The 17,904-nt window shown below is 42.2% G+C and overlaps 1 protein-coding gene across 2 annotated transcripts in view; it reads right to left on the bottom strand.

Annotated features, from left to right (window-relative positions):
• Nucleotides 1-17,904, bottom strand: part of LOC124620204 (zinc finger protein ZPR1-like) — a 68,486-nt gene that overhangs the window by 21,836 nt on the left and 28,746 nt on the right. For both annotated transcript variants that reach the window (XM_047146874.1, XM_047146882.1), the window contains 3 exons: nt 8,191-8,443; nt 2,941-3,098; nt 213-498 (listed from right to left, as the gene is read on the bottom strand). In XM_047146874.1, the coding sequence (XP_047002830.1) occupies nt 213-498; nt 2,941-3,098; nt 8,191-8,443 (697 nt within the window). The remainder of the gene's footprint in view (nt 1-212; nt 499-2,940; nt 3,099-8,190; nt 8,444-17,904) is intronic.

The raw sequence follows: 17,904 nt of genomic DNA, 5'->3' as shown, positions 1-17,904 counted from the left end.
TAATCTAAAAATAACACATATAAAAAACTACACTGTTCTAGACCTCACTGAAGATGCCTTACAGTGAAAAAAGACGAAATGCATCTGGGAGAAATAAATTACAGTGCAGACAGCGGTTTTACTTAAAATACATATAAAGATATCGCATTAATCACATCTCGATTTCTATGTAATGTCACAATTCCGTATCAAGCAGATTCTATAAAGGATACTAGTCAACTTCATATTTGTCTGGCAAGGACAGTTACAATCGGGACAGTTTGTTGGAAACTGTAGAACTTCTCCTTGCAGATCCTCCAAAGTGTGTTCTCCTTCTCTTAGAGGTTTCAAAATTCCTGGTTCATCACCACCACTCTCTTCGATCTCAGTATGCTCATAGATGCCCAAGGAATGGTCTTGTTCTTTTGTTCGATTGAAATATGTAACGGTAACACCAGTATCCCTGTGTGGTGCATTAGGATTTTCTATGAACATATTCCCACTTACGTCAACAAAAATCTGAAATGCAAGAATTCAAATCTTGACTATCAAAGGGTTTTATTTATTTATTTTAAGTGACATCAAATTAAGCCTTGTCAAACATTTCACTTTTATTGGTTAAATATAGTAGTAAAGTTCTGGTAGAATTTAAATACTTTAGAAGTAAAGGTGACTGCTCATCGAATAACAAAAGCATTGAGTCTTCAAGAAACACATGTAAAAGAGAAAGAAAACTTGCTAGCTTTCAGAATAAATAAAATAAAGCATTTAGTTTTCAAGAGAGCAATGTGTGATGACTATAATGACTACCACAGCAGAATACAGTCGAGCGATCTTTCACAGAACCCAAAGAAATTCTGGTCATATGTAAAAGCTGTTAGTGGCACCAAAGTTGGTATCCAGTCCCTAGCAAATGAGACAGGAACTGAAATTGAGCGTAGCAAAGCAAAAGCTTAAATGCATAACTCCATTTTCAAATGTTCCTTTACAAAAGGAAACTCAGAAGAATTGGCCCAGTTCAATCCTTGTACCACTGAAAAGATGAATGACATAAGCATTAGTGTCAGTGGTGTTGACAAACAGCAGAAATCATTAAAACTGAACAAAGCTCCATGCCCCAAAGGGATTCCTGTCATATTCTGTACTGAATTTGCAGCTGAGAGGCCCCTCCCCTCTTCTAACTATAATCTATTGTAAATCCCTCAAAGAAAAAATGGTGCCCTGTTCTCTAATACCATTGACATCAATGTGTTGTACAATCTTAGAACATATTCTGAGCTCAACCATAATGAGGTATCTTGAACAGAATGACCTCCTAAATGCCAACCAGAACGGATTTCGAAAACATCGATCATGTGAAACAACCTAATTCATTTTTCTCACACAACATACTGAAAGCTTTGGATCAAGGCAATCAGGTAGATGCAGTATTTCTTGATTTCCAAAAAGCATTTGACTCAGTACCACACCTATGCTTTTGTCAAAAATACAATCATGTGGGGGTATCACATGAAATTTGTTACTGGACTGAGGACTTTTGGTAGGGAGGACAAAGCATGTTATCTTGGTCAGACGTAGAAGTGACTTCAGGTGAACACCAGGGAAGTACGTTGGGACCCTTGCTGTTCATGTTGTATGTTAATGACCTTGCAGGCAATATTAATAGTAACCTCAGACTTTTTCAGATGATGCAGTTATCTATAATGAAGTACTATCTGAAAGGAGAACCATAAATATTCAGTCAGATCTTGATAAGATTTCAAAATGGTGCAAAAATTTGCAACTTGCTCTAAATGTTCAGAAATGTAAAATTATGCACTTCACAAAACAAAAAAGATTGTAACCTACATCTATAATATCGATGAGCCAGTGTTGGAATTGGCCTACTCATACAAGAACCTGCGTGTAACACTTTGCAGGGATATGAAATAATCAGGTTCAGTCGCGGGTAAAGCAGGTGGTAGAATTCAGTTTATTGGTAGAATACTGGGGAAGTACAGACAGTCTACTAAAGAGATTGCTTACAAATCACTCTTGAGACCCATCCTAGAATATTGTTCAAGTGTGTGGGACCTATACCAGATACGCCTAATGGGGGAATACTGAACATACACAGAGAATTGCAGCATGAATGGTCACAGGTTTGTTTAATCCATGGCAGAGTGCCACAGAGATATTTAAGGAACTGAAACGGCAGACTCCTGAAGATGGACGTAAACTATCCCGAGAAAATATTAACAAAGTTTCAAGAACTGGCTTCAAATGATTGCTCTAGGTATGTACTACAACTGTCTATGTATCACACACACAGGGATCGTGAAGATAAGATTAGAATAACTACTACTACTACTACACACACACACACACACACACACACACACACACACACACACACACACACACACACACAGAGGCATTCAAACAATCATTCTTCCCGCAGTCCATATGTGAATGGAACAGGAAAAAATCCTAATAACTGGTACAATGGGACGTACTCTCTGCCGTGCACCTCACAGTGGTTTACAGAGTACAGATGTACATTCAGATGTAGAAATAAATCCTACCCCTAACCCCCCCCCCCCCCCCCCCCATCCCCCCACCACCACCACCACCACCACCACCACCACCACCACAGGCACACGCGCCACGCTCTCACACACACACACACACACACACACACACACACACACACATTGTGTGTGTCTGTCGACGACTTGACACTTCTGTTATTCGGTGAGTGGTCTCCTTTACTCTTAAATAATATACATTTTTATTGGTGATTAGCTTTTCTAAATTTTTCTTCATCTTTAGAAAAGCATGTCACATTACACATCAAAACAACTAATTTATAGTGACATGGCTAAAGTTTTGAATTCTGTTCAAATAATGACAAGTCACTAAAGCATAAAAATTTTATAGTAATCAATAACGATTATGTGAGAACTACAAAAACATACCAACCATAGAAAAAGGCATTTTCATCTCCTTTAAATCTTTCAACTTTGATATGAACTGCTCTATTTTTTCTGCAGCTTCTGGATTTTCTTCACGCCTCTGTGGTTGATCTTGTTTTAACCCATTTATACTTCTGTCAATTATACCTTCGACAGTTGTTATTTCTGAAATTTGTACATATCAATATTAGTCAGAGCCATTTAAAGACTTTAACAATAATAAAGTGTGTCCCAAATGCAAGGATTCATTTTCATGAAGTTATTTGTATAATCGATTCTTCTTTCACAGGTCTTTAACAGTCTCTCCATAGAAGAAAGGATAGCCATTGTTTCCTGGAAACTTGGTGGCAAAACATTTGATGTCAGCTTTCTTGTCAATGAATTCTGATAAAAAGGAGGTGTGCTTCATGAGGAATGTCCTGGACAACCATCAACACATAAAAATGTAGTCTGGAGCACTGACAAGGCCACTGAGAAGAGCCCACACACTTCCGTTCATTGGCTGGGGAGCGAGCTGGTCATTCTACAAGCCACTGTCTGGTGTACTCTTTCTTTTTTTGCTACAGGAGACAGCGTGTCACATCTAGCTAATGTGTCACCCAGAGGAGGAGATTATTCCACTCGTATGGAAATGTATGCTGACCTTTTGGAGGATGTGGAAAATGAAAACCTGTTAAATAAGCTCCTCTGCTCAGACGAGCCATATTCACATACATGGTTTTGTCAACCAACACAACTGCCAGATGTAGGCTGACAACAATCTTCATGAGGTGCAAGAAAGAGAGGGAAACACCTCAAAACTGAAAGTATGGCTAGGGATGAGTAAGGCTAAGATTTATGGTCTATTCTATCTATGCTGAGCAAATGATAAGAGGAACCAGGTAGCTCGACATGCTTGAACTTTTCCTGGAACCACAATTTAAGACTGATGGAATTCTAAATTTTGTTGTGTACCTGCAAGCCAAGTCTCCTCCCATTTTTTCTCATTGTTTGATGTTACCTTGCCCATATGATCGTTGGATGCTGGATCACTAGAGTTTCACTGTAAAAGTGGGCTCCAAAGTCACCTTACCTTACCCACTTATAAGACTTCTTCATCTGGGTTACACAGAGTTCAACATGTGCACAGTTAGAATCAGTATCCTCCATCAGTCGTGTGACTGGATTGTGGAAGCAGTTAACAGCATCACACGTGATCAATTACAGAATGTGTTTGGGCTGCGACAGAAAGACAGTCACTCTGTATTGACATGTCGGCTGGCCACATTGAACTTAAATTATTTCTTATACCTCATAAGTGTCCTTGCTGTATAGATCTATGTTTTTATATTAATCACGTTTCATGAAAATTAATCGTTACTTCAGTTACCCTGTATATGCGCCATGTTTAGATATGGCTAGAATCTAGGGAAATGAAGCACAGAGGCCACCACACACCTCAAGATCATGGCATGACAAGTGAGAATGAATTGTAAAACTATCACATACTGATATTTGTTGCTGAAGTATACATTTCTTTATTCATTGTTTAGTCTGGCAAATGTTTATACAAAGCTAAGGCAAGTACATATGATATAAAATTAGATATTAGTGGGAAAGAGAAGTTCACCAGCATTTATATGGTGTTTGCAGAGATAGTTAACAAGTAAATCTCTCTCTCTCTCTCTCTCTCTCTCTCTCTCTCTCTCTCTCTCTCTCTCTCAAATGTCAAAAAATCCAAATTATTGAAAATTAGTAACTTAAATAAATAAAATTAGTTTGTCTACACATGGAGACTTCACTTGCTTATTACATACTGTTGTCAGTTTTACCTGTATCTAAAAACAAAGATGATGTAACTTACCAAACAAAAGCACTGGCATGTTGATAGACGCACAAACACAAACATACACACAAAATTCAAGCTTTCGCAACCAACGGTTGCTTCATCAGGAAAGAGGGAAGGAGAGGGAAAGACGAAAGGATGTGGGTTTTAAGGAAGAGGATAAGGAGTCATTCCAATCCCGGGAGCCGAAAGACTTACCTTAGGGGGAAAAAAGGATAGGTATACACTCGCGCACACACACAGAATTATCCATCTGCACATACACAAACATAGACACAAGCAGACATTTGTAAAGGCAGACATTTGTAAAAGCTTGAATTTTGTGTGCGTGTTTGTGTTTGTTTGTGTGTCTATCAACATGCCAGCACTTTCGTTTGGTAAGTTACATCATCTATATATTATAAAACATTATAAAACATACTTGTGTCCATTACTCAGTATTAAGATATATCATTCAGTTAACACCTGAAAGAATCATCATGTAGTACTACTTTGTCACATTCTGTTCACATCTCATTTGTTATCATAGTTTAAGACTTTATGGGTTTATTAATTTTTTTTCAAACATGTTTGTAATTACCCATCTCTGTTCATCTCTAATTTTCACAGTAATTAGCCAACAGAGTGGGTACTTCTTTTCATCACGTTGTTTCTCTCTTTGTTTTGGAGTTCCTGATGTCTTCTTAACTTTATCCATCCAGATATTATCTGCACGACAGCTGTAAAGTACTTTAAGACTCAGCCAGTTCCGCAACATTTTTGAGCACGCTAAGTGTTGCCATCGAAATTTTAACCCTCCTATAAAAATCCCTTTGACAACCTTCTGTCCTACCAGCTACCTCGTCGGGTCACCCCTTCTCCCACCAATTCACCTCACATGTCGCCTGCTGTGATCGACAAACACAACTGGTGATCTCCTCGGACACTAAGCTCGCCCATTTGGAGACGTCACACAGTCTGCCAGAACTGCACCAATATTTGTGCTCGCAATGTCACAGTGCATATAGCTGAAGATGATAATGCTTAGAAAAGTCTAGAGCAGGGCTGATGATGCTTTCTGAGTCTAAGCATCAATACATTATAATTTGCATGTATAAATTAAAGTTCACTATATAAATTGCAAGTATTTTACATCATGAATTTTCACTTCATTTTAAAATGACCTTTTTAAAGGAAAATTTAGATGAGGAAACTGACAAACTAAGAGACAGGATACCTGCCCAATTAATGAAACGTGTAGTAATGGTGACACGCTACCCAGCCTTCGAAGGGGAGGAGAGACGAATAGGTTGGAAAAGGTTAAAAAGTAGAACAGACCATTTAGACAGCAAGGTGAGAGGGACCCAGCTGTCGGGAGATGAGGGCAATCAATGGTGAGAGGGGAGGTGTCGAAGAAAGCACGCCAGAGCTTCAGTCCAGTGATAGTAAGGACAGAGTGACAAGTAAAGAAAGGTTTGGGGCAACGGAGACAAAGAGCGCAATTACGAATTAGCATAGAAAGAAGAGTCACAATCAATGAAATAGTGGCCACCCACGGTTGCCACAGTGACAAATACTGTCTAAAAGGTATGTCTGTTAAGTATCCCACAGAGATCACTACAAAACCGTGCACTGCAAATGGGGAAGGTAGCATTGACCCACACAGTATGAAACTGTCTCCACACAGTGAATTTGGCCTCAGAGCACCTGTTACGAATGATGGCACAAAAGCTCCCTTCCTCCCCGCTGGCACTGCAGTGTGCCGCTTGGGTCATCGGCAAATAAAATTTTATGTTTCGCACAGCCATTGTCACAAATACTATCTATAGATCAAAGGCACTGTATAGACCAAACTTTCGTCTAGTTTAGAGTGCCAACTTCATTTGAAAAGTATTGCATATACCCGTTACGTTCAATTATTTGCTCTATATATTCTCATCCCCCATGCCCACAAGCAAAGGCAAAGAAACTTAACACAATGCGTGCCTGAACAATACAGATAGCTGCTTTGTAGGTACAGCTACAACAGAGGGGTTGTAGCAACCTTTTCAGCAGTTGCAGGCATAACAGTCTAGACGATGGACCAAATCTGGCTTCATAACTTTATCCACATTACTTTTCCCATGGACAAACAGCTCAACTGTACAGCTCAATGAGCAAGGCATGCTCTAGGGTAAAAAAATTCCAGGGTAAAACAGTTCACTATTCAAATCTCTGGCGAGGAACTACACAGAAGGATGTATTCATCATAAAAAAAAGTTAGAGTGTGGAATATTAGGTCCCTTAATCAAGTAGGCAGGGTGGAGAAATTTAAAAAGTGAAATAGATAGAGGATTAGCGAATTGAAGAGGCAGGAAGAAAAGGGCTTCCCCTCTCAAACTCTCTTGGAAAAGCTTTCTCTGTCCCCCTGTCCCCATACTCCTATTCTGAGGTGAGGAGGGAGAACATATGGGAGAGGGTGAGGAATGGAGAGGGGGGGAGGGGGGGTACATGTTCAACTTCCTTTTTGTAACCTATCCACTGCAAAACACTTCCATAACAGGTTGAAATTTTAATCCGAGAGCTATATGTCAATAGCTAGCAATAAACCACTGCATTGTCAACACACAGTGGAAAAAAAGGAATGCTCGACAAGTAACATGGCTAGGTACAAGTAAAAACCAAGCTAAAATCAAGGTAGAAAAATGCAGCAATAATAGTGCCACTAGGAGACAATGAAATATAATTATGAAAAAAAACCATATTTTCTATTTTACAAGTAACTGGATAGATAAAAAAAATCTACTCACCAAGTGGTGGCAGGAGAACACACAAATAAAAGGTATTACAGGTTGCTAGCTCTTGGAGCCAGTGGCTCCTTCTTCTGGCACAAGGGGTGAATGGAAAGCAAGACGGTTGAAAGAAAAGGACCAGTGAGGTTTAGGAAAAGGTGTGGAGGTCAGACAGTAAGTCTCCTCGGACTTGGGGTTCTGGGCGACTTTTCCAATCTCTACCCCTTTTTCTAAACCTCACCAGCCCTTTTCCTTCAATGCTCTTCCTTCTCCTAAAACCATTCTGCCAGAGGAAGGAGCCACTGGCTCCAGAAGCTAGCAAACTGTTATACATTTTATTGGTATGTTCTCTTGCCACTGCTCGGTGAGCAGATTTTTTATCTATCCAATTACTAATATCTTCAAAAATTGATTATTTTTATTGTTATTTTATATTTTATGTATGAAAAGGGAACAATACACGTAAAACAGAAAAAAGTCAAGAGAAATCTACAGGTTATCAAGTGGTAGTCAAAACTGGGTGAAACATTTATTTATTTAAACTCCTATGCATATTTTTATGAGTATTGAGATATGTAAACAAATTTATTAGCAGTAATGAAAACAATGACTTCAAATAGAGCTTAATACACAATAGCCAACAACTTTAGATGTAGACAAATGAGAAAAAAATAATACTAACCTCCTTTCTGTGACTGAGCTGGAATTTCAAATTCGACTTCCGGAATTTCTACCGAAGTATAATCCGACTTCACAACTTGCCGATTTAAATCTCTCTGAGTACTGATTTTCAACACAATTTTTACACCAGTTTCTGCAACTTTACCACCCGACTGAATTTCATTGTTCTGGAATCCACACTTTTCACAATCAAAGGACATTAACACGACATCCTTATAAAATGGAATTTTTGTAAGCAATAACCTTGTAATGCCCTGAAAAATTAAAAGAAAAATGTTTCAAATATTAATGGGAAAGATGCTTCTGCGGCAATGCTCAAACAAAAACCTCCAACTCTTAGCAATACGTCACACACGGAATCCATGTGATCTCATATTGCCTCAGCTTTAACTTCTTCTGGACCCACAAAAATCTCACACGCTGTTATACACAATCCAGATCACTCTGGCACATTGCTATCATTAACACGTACATCCGACACCTACAGTAAACAATATATGGTCGACGAATCTATGTGCCGTGTTACCCTGTTTCTCACTTTATTTTTGTCCTTTGATAAATGCTGTGCAATGAATAGGATTATAGATTATGTTCAGTAGGTAACGTCATGTAGAGCACTGTAATATTTTGTGTCTGCTACTTTTTTAGACTTGGTGGAACAAGCTCAATTTCTTCCAACAAAGTGTGTAGCCTTAGTGTGATCTGTTTATATCCCCTTCAATTGCCCACGTAGCTAGTAGCACACCCAGCATTTAGTTGTTTTTATTTGGGAGTATATGATTCAATGGAAAATACAGTTAGCATCATTTACAGTCTCAGCAAAGCTGTCAAGTTGTTGGCACGAGGAACTGTGGCCCAGTGATTGAAATCCAGAAACGAATGGAATGTCCCACAATGTAGGGGGGGGCGGGGGCGGGGGGGGGCAAACAGTCTCCACAGATGTATCAAGTGTATTCTGCAAACTTGTTTGGTAGAATAAACAGAGATTTTTAGATCAAACAAAAACATATGATTACAGGTAGTCGATCAGAACAAAACTGGAACCTACAAGTAAGACATGCTCAAATGTCAACATTGGCAGCAGAGTGCCTGTGTAAGGCAGTCACCCATCTGCATGTATCATATAAAAGAGTGAAGTACTACCGCAAAACACTTTATTAACCATCTGTCGGGCGCAGTGTTTTTCACAACGAGATGGGGCACGGTGTATCAAATTGATCGTATTGCTTATTCATGTAAGTATTTATTAAATTTCATTAACAAAACACACAGTAAATTAAAAATATCTTTAAAGAAAGACAAAGAAAACATAAGAGCACAACAGGAATAGAAATGTTATTCATTCAGATTTCTTTTCGTCAGTGTTGGATTGTGGTATAACAAATGATAACATTGCCTTTTTTTCACTTACTTCTTTATTACATTTCACTAATTAAACTTAGTATAAATATCAAATATCTTTACAGAACGGCAAAGATGGCATTATAGCACAACAACAATGGTAACATTACTTATTCAGTTGTATCATCATCACTTTTCGACTGTGGACTATGAAGAATTTTACCAGTCAAACAAAAAGGTTCAATGTCCATCAAGCAGATTGGCTTTTGGCACGTTTTGCAACAAATTTTCTCAATCTTTTCTTTACTGTTCAGGAATTACACCTTTTCCTCTTGCTTGCACTTGTTTTTTCTTGTTTTTCTACTTTCGTCTTCTGGTTCATCTTCACACGTTGGCCTAAAATGTTATAGCCTCAGTTAAAGATCCCTGTGAACTCCTGTGTCATCCAAACTTCTTCTAAGTGAGGTAGAACTAATGGACGAGTTGTTTCAGGAATCGTTTTCTTCTGACAATTCTCATTGATACCACAATAGATTACTTGTGATTGATTCCACTCATATTGATCACTGAAAAAAATATAACCACGGGCCAACGGCACACGTTTCTTGCAACACTGTACAAAGAGGTCAACTTATCCGTAGTGTGAACTCCACCTTTGGTGCTATTATAAGATGCTACAATTGACGGCTTTAGTTGATCTCCAGTGTCAGCATCTACTGAATTATCGTCACACGAACTTGATGCTAGGATCACACACTTCCCCTTTCTAGGAACATAGGAAATGAGCCAAAGTGAACTGTTGCACCCCTTCCTTTACTGGTAGCAAACTCCGGAGGATTCTCGCACTGCTTTTTCTTCATAGTTACAACAAAAGAAAGATTTTTCCTTCGTGACTCTTCTACCAAGCCAATACTAGTACACCAGTTGTCTGCAGTCACATTTCGACCTGACTGATAAATAGGTTCACACAGTCACAGAACAACATCGGAAGATTTACTGCTTAAGTGATATAATCCTTCTGGTTGCAACCCAGCATATATTTCCAAATTATACAGGTAAAATACTTGGGAATCCACAAGAGCATATATCTTAATCCCATATTTGTTTGGTTTGCTAGGTATATGTGGGTGAAAACTGCACCTTCCACAGAATCCTTCCAGTTTCTCATTTACTGTAACATTTTCTCTGAGGGTATAGGATTTTTGGCAGTTCTGCACAAATATAGAAAATGTTTCCCGAATCGCTGTTATCTTGTCTAATCGTCTCCTTTCATCGCGAGTTGCACAATTGTCAAATGTAAGACACCGCATAGTGAATTTGAAACGTTTTATGTTCATTACGAAGCAAAATTTCTCATTGCCACCGCCATCGGTTCCCCACAGCTCCTCTAAGCTTTGTCTCTCACTTTTGTTTACTCCAGCTGAAAATAAGAGACGGATGAAGGCTTTCAATTCAATAATGTCTATTTGTTTTACGTCTCTCTCATGCTGCAATGAAGCTTTGACACTCTCAGTATACTGATTTGTACACAAAACTATGTGCCGCACCTATAGGTCCAGGTAACTTCCGAATAATATTGAGAGCCCTGAATCGTACTCTCTGTGATGGTGGAACTTTAATCCATTTTTTCTCTTTGTGCCTTCGAAAATACTAATGGCCGTTTTCCTCAAGTACTTCCTCATCATCTTCACTGTCGTCTTCCTCTGTTTCTGTTTCTTCAGGTCGGACTTCAACTGTCTTCAACATCTGTGTCCACTTCGTCTTCAAAATTCTCTCGAAATTCATTATTATACTCTTCGAATAGCATCTTTTGGATTTCTGCAACATGATTTGGGTCAAGAAGGTTATATGTCTTGCTGTAGCCTGCCATCATGAAGTATATCCCACCTAAAGTCATAAAATTCCTATAAAAAACGCAATCAGGCGCAGTGTATCTATTTGATACTTGACATTCAGACGACTGTAAAAGACAACTAAATGCTCCAAAAAGAATTTAAGTGCATTTTACATTCTAAATTAGCTTTCCACTACTTACTAAGTTATGTCGATAATCAAAGAAATTACCTGTTGAAATGTAACGGGAAAGGGTGCGGTGCATCAAACTGAGCAATCGGCAAATACCTCGACAACACAGCAGTTGCTTTGATACTGAAGCATACGACAATGGAAAGTGTTCAGAGAAGGGAAGCTAGTAGTGAAAAGGCACCAGTGCTGCCAATTGCCGACAAATAATTTACAGCAAATATCGATATGTATCAATTTGAACAGCTGCGCCTGACAGAAGGTTAAAATAACTTTATAAATCTCGTGAAATTTTTGAGAACCTCACAACATAATCATCATAGTGTCTAAGACAGTAAGAAAGTAAAGAGGTCATAAACCCAAAGAACAGTTTGAAAATCACATTTCTTTGCTAGGCACTGTCCAACTGGATGTGGTCCACCGTGGCCTTACTCTGATGTTAAACACGACTTACCCAGCCAGGTACAGGGAGACCTACAACTTAATGTGGTATCTGAAGTACGACACAGCTCAGCTCTTTTCGCATTAACATTGCCACAGGTGAAAAAATTACAAAGTGATGAATAAAAATCCTAGAAAGAAAGAGATGGAGCTTGAGGCCTCTCAATCTGTAACCTGGCACTCTACCACTGAACCACAACATACAGTTATTTACGAACAGTACTTTCAAAATAGATAATAATATTTTAGTTAAAACAGAGCTAATCAATTTTTCTTACATTAAATACATTGTTTATTAAATGATTTTCATTCCATCTTGCATAATCCGTGTTCATCACCACGTTAGCTTCACCGTCTCCTCCTCATAGGGAGAGGTGTGCCATATATTGGGCCAAGGCCGACAACACGTGCTGCCAGCATGTCATCTTAATACTGCAGGTTTGCCTACCCTCAGCACACAGGCATCTCACAATCCTGTGTATAAACACTCTGTTAATACTCCACTTGTAACACGCACCACCAGGGGACATCAGCCACACTTCTGAGCAGCACGTGCATCATCAGAAAACTGGCAGTGTTGCTACTGAAGGCACAAGTGCTATCCACATGACATGAGGTCGTGTACGTAATTCTGCCTGCTGGATACTTAAGGCAAAGTGCGTTCACCAGCAGGAGGGTGAGGGTGGAGCATTTAACTACTGATGCAGTTCCAGGCCAGGTGACAGCTACACCTCATAGCCCATCAATCAGAACCCACCCACACCAACCATGATGTCCTGCCCTACACTGCAGCATCTCCACACTCCTTCAAGTTATTCCACACACGGATGGTGCTCTACAAGGCACTCTGCTTCCCTCAAAATTGGTACCAGGTTAGTCAACTTTGTTTCTATTATTCTCACGAGATCACAAATGATCTTTCACGTGTTATTAGAACCAACTTATTTGTAAACTTGTGCCGTGAATAAAGTGCTCTTTACTTCAACCTAGGAATCATCATTTACTACCGCATGTATTACCAAGAAAAGAACATAACACATCAAGGAACATGTCACTACACAACCAGAACTGTTTTAAATAAATTAAATCTGTATCTATGAAAAGAGATTACCAATTGCACAAAAGGATGAACGACATTTTACTACAAGGACATGCTGAAAAGTAATGCCCCCAAATTTTTTATTCTGTTTCCAATACTGATTGAGGTGTTACATGTCATGCATATCACTCAGTTGACTTTCCTGCTTAGCTAAGCAATCTGCAATCCTCTGCACTCACAGGGCTCCAAATTGTAGCGTGCAACATAACTATGTCAGTGCATTAGAAACTGAAACCACAAATTAGAAGAGTTTGTTCACGCACAGAGAATCCTCTCCTTCAACACGACGATGCCGGACCGCACATCATAGCTGTGACATCTGCAACGATCTGACATCTCAGGTTCACTGTCATCAATCGCGCTCTGTAGAGTCCGAACTTGACTCCATTAGATTTTCATCTGTTTCTAAAACTTAAAAAACACCTTCAAGGGCTTCACTTTCATAATGATGAAGCAGGGTGAGCAGAGATGAGTTTGTGACTCTGTCAACAAATTCAAACATTCTACAGTAATGGTGTCCCATTGAGAGAAATGCATTTGTCGCCAGGATGACTATGTTGAGAAATAAAGATGTGGACATTAAGAATAAAGGTGTAGGATGTTAATGCAGTTTGTTTTATTTAAAAAACTTCGAGAATCTTCACATAAAAAAAGCAGAGGCATTACTTTTCAGCACACCCTTGAATAAGAGGCCCACAATTACTGTCTGGTTTTCACAGATGAAGACTCCCATATGAAAACCGCCAGAACCTCAACACCAACACGTGTTCCCCCCATTTGCCTCACCTAGTCCTCCTCCTCCTCCTCCTCCTCCTCCTCAGCTCAACAAGCCACCTTCCTCACCCTCAGTTCGGTTCATGAAAATATCACGAATGGGAGACGGGTTTGGGATTCTTGGTGGCTAGGAAGGATACTGCTAGATGGCTCACAAGTAATTTGCCAGATGACAGTCAAGCGAGTGCTCTTGGCTGTACAAAGGACTTGTTGGTAAGTGACGACTGCAATAAAGACGTAATTATGGGTGAGGTTACGTTGAAAGAAATTTCGAGTCTGCAACTAGTCGTCATTTAATAGAGTCCACGAGAGTTTGACTGGACACCTTACAGTCACCTTCGGGTAAGCCCTCAACGGCTACAGAATTCGCTGTCCTACGATTTATTAGTGAGGTTGGTTGGTTGGTTTGGGAGATTAAAGGGACCAGACAGCTACAGTCATCAGTCCCTTGTTCCAAAAAAACTAAAACCACCCAAAGAGAATAAAAAACAAACAACAGGAAACACGGCAGACGACACAGGACAAGAAAGACTCAGACAGATCAGACGAAGCAAATTAAAATCACACAGAGTGTAGAGGTGGTTGGTCGACCATAGAGATAAAAAAGGAAAAGCCAACCACCGAGAACACATTAAAAACTCAGTTTAAAATCGGAGGCCAAAAGCCAGAATCAACACTAAAAAACAGAAACACTCAGATTAAATGATAAAAACCCCCTGCCCGAATAAAACGCAAAACTAAGCCAGCCATAACAGGGTCATCAGTTAAAAGGGCAGGGAGTGTATCAGGCAGCGCTAACGTCTGCCTGAGCACAGCTAAAAGGCGACACTCCAACAAAATGTGGACCACAGATAAAACGGAGCCGCATCGACATAGAGGTGGGTCCTCACGGTGCAATAAGTGGCCGGGAGTCAGCCGAGTGTGCCCAATGCGCAGCCAACAGAGGACAACAGACTCCTGGCGGGAGACCCGAAGGGACGACCGCCACACAGTCGTCGTCACCTTGATAGGGCAAAGTTTGTTTGGCATGGGCAGGCTGCGCCATTCAGTGTCCCATAGGTTGAAAATTTTGCGGCATAAGAGTGCCCGCAAATCAGTCACCGGGAGGCCAATCTCCAGAGATGTTGCACTGGTGGCCTCTTTTGCTTGGCGTTCAACATTTTCATTGCCGAGTATCCCAACATGGCTTGGGGTCCACACAAAGACCACAGAGGAGCCGCAACGGGCAAGAGTATGCAGGGACTCCTGGATAGCCATCACCAGACGAGAACGAGGGAAACACTGGTCGAGAGCTCGTAAACCGCTCAGGGAATCGCTACAGACCACGAAGGACTCACCTGAGCAGGAGCGGATATACTCTAGGGTACGAAAGATGGCGACCAGCTCAGCAGTGTAAACTGCGGCAGCCAGCCAGCAATGAACATTGTTCGGAATGGTCCCCTAGAATTAGCGCATAACCGACACGACCAGCAACCATCGAGCCGTCAGTGTAAACACTGCCAGAGCCCTGATACGTTGCGAGGATGGAAAGAAAGCGGCGGTGGAAGGCCTCCGGAGGGACTGAGTCCTTCGGGCGCTGTGCCAATTCCAGCTGAAGGCGAGGGCAAGGCACACACTACGGGGGTGTACGCTGACGTGCCCGGAAAGGAGGCGGAAGAGGTAAAGCCCCAAGCCCGGAGAGAAGCTCTCGGACGCGGACCGCGATCGTACATCCAGCCCTGGGCCGACGTTCTGGAAGATGGACGATGCGACTGTGGGAATAGTAGACGATAGTTAGGATGCCCGAGCAAGCTGAAAACATGGGCAGCATAAGCGGCCAGCAAACGTTGGCACTGTAACCACAGTGGAGGGACACCCGCCTCCACAAGTATCCTGTCCACCAGTTGCAAGGCGTATCCCGCTGTGGAGGATTGGGTCCAGCACCCGCAACGCAGATGGGGATGCTGAGCCATAAGCCAGGCTCCCATAATCCAGACGCGACTGGATAACGCCTGGTAGAGCCGTAACAGGGTAGATCGGTCGGCGCCCCAGTGGGCGTGGCTCAAGCATCGCAGAGCATTTAGATGCCGCCAACACATCTGTTTAAGCTGCCGAATATGAGGCAGCCAAGTCAACCTAGCATCAAAAACCACCCCCAAAAACCGATGTGACTCCACCACTGCAAGGAGTTCACCGTCAAGATAAAGCCACGGCTCCGGGTGTACAGTGCGTCGCCGGCAGAAATGCAGAACGCAGGTCTTGGCTGCCGAAAACTGGAACCCATGAGCTACAGCCCAAGACTACGCCTTACAGATAGTGCCCTGTAGCTGACGTTCAGCAGCTGCAATGCCAATAGAGCTGTAGTAAAGGCAGAAGTCGTCAGCATACAAGGACGCTGAGACAGACGTTCCCACTGCCGCAGCAGCCTGTTAATGGCTATTAAAAACAGGCAGACACTTAAAACAGATCCCTGTGGCACACCGTTCTCCAGAACTCTGGAGGAACTATGGGAGGTTGCGACTTGCATGCGGAAGGTACGATACAACAGAAAATTTCGAATAAAGATTAGCAGAGGGCCCCGATGACCCCATCCATGAAGCGTAGAAAGGATACGATGACGCCATGTCGTATCGTACGCCTTCCGCATGTCGAAAAAGACAGCGACCAGGTGCTGACGGCGGGCAAAGGCAGTACGGATGGCCGACTCCAGGCTCACCAGATTGTCGGCGGAGGAGCGGCCTTTACGGAACCCACCCTGAGACGGAGCCAGAAGGCCCCGAGACTCCAGTACCCAATTCAAGCGCCAGCTCACCATCCGTTCAAACAACTTGCAAAGAACGTTGGTGAGGCTAACGGGACGGTAGCTGTCCACCTCCAAAGGGTTCTTGCCAGGTTTCAGAATGGGGATAACAATACTTTCCCGCTATCGCGACGGAAACTCACCCTCGACCCATAGACGGTTGTAAAGGTCGAGGAGCCATCGCTGGCAGTCCAGTGGAAGGCATTTCAGCATCTGACAGTGGATGCGATCGGGCCCAGGAGCGGTATAAGGGCAAGTGTCTAGGGTACTGCGAAATTCCCATTCACTGAATGGAACATTATACGATTCTGGATGGTGGGTGCGAAACGATAGGCTCCGACGTTCCATCCGCTCTTTAATGGAGCGGAAGGCCTGGGGGTAATTCGTCAAAGTGGAACTAAGAGCAAAATGCTCTGCCAAGCGGTTTGCAATGACGTCGGAGTCTGGACAAACTGCTCCATTCAGTGAGAGCGCTGGGACGCTGACAGGAGTTCGATAGCAATAGAGGCGTCGAATCTTGGCCCAGATGGAGAGACATGGATGCCAATGGTGGAAACATACCGCTCCCAGCACTCCTGCTTGCGTTGGCGGGTAAGGCAGCGGGCCTGCGCACGCAGCCGTTTGAAGGCGATGAGGTGTTCTATGGAGGGATGTCGCTTGTGACGCTGGAGTGCCCGCCAGCGATCTTTAATCGCTTCAGCGATCTCAGGCGACTACCAAGGCACAGTCCTCCGCCAAGGGGACCCAGAAGAATGGGGAATAGCAGATTCTGTGGCAGTAACGATGCTGATGGTGACTGAGTGAACCATCGCATCAATGTCGTCATTAAAGAGAGGCTCAATAGCGGCAATGGAGGAGAACAAGTCCCAGTCAGCCTTATTCATAGCCCATCTGCAGGGGCGCCCAGAAGAGTGACGCCGTGGCAGTGACAGAAACATCGGAAAGTGATCACTACCACACAGGTCGTCATGCACACTCCATCAGACAGAAGGTAAGAGGCTAGGGCTGCAGATCGAAAGGTCAATGGCGGAGTATGTGCCATGTGCCACACTGAAGTGTGTGAAGGCACCATCATTTAAAAGCGAAAGATCAAGTTGCGCCAATAAATGCTCAACGGTGGCGCCTCGACCTGTTGCCACTGACCCACCCCACAGAGGGTTATGGGCGTTGAAGTCACCCAGTAACAAGAAAGGAGGCGGCAATTGGGCTATCAGCACAGCCAGGACATGCTGCGAGACATCACCATCCGGTGGAAGGTA

The sequence above is a fragment of the Schistocerca americana genome, chromosome 1 (assembly GCF_021461395.2).
Source record: "Schistocerca americana isolate TAMUIC-IGC-003095 chromosome 1, iqSchAmer2.1, whole genome shotgun sequence".
Taxonomy (NCBI): Eukaryota; Metazoa; Arthropoda; class Insecta; order Orthoptera; family Acrididae; genus Schistocerca; species Schistocerca americana.
Note: the sequence above shows the minus strand (reverse complement) of the source record. Positions and strands in the feature narration are given on the sequence as shown.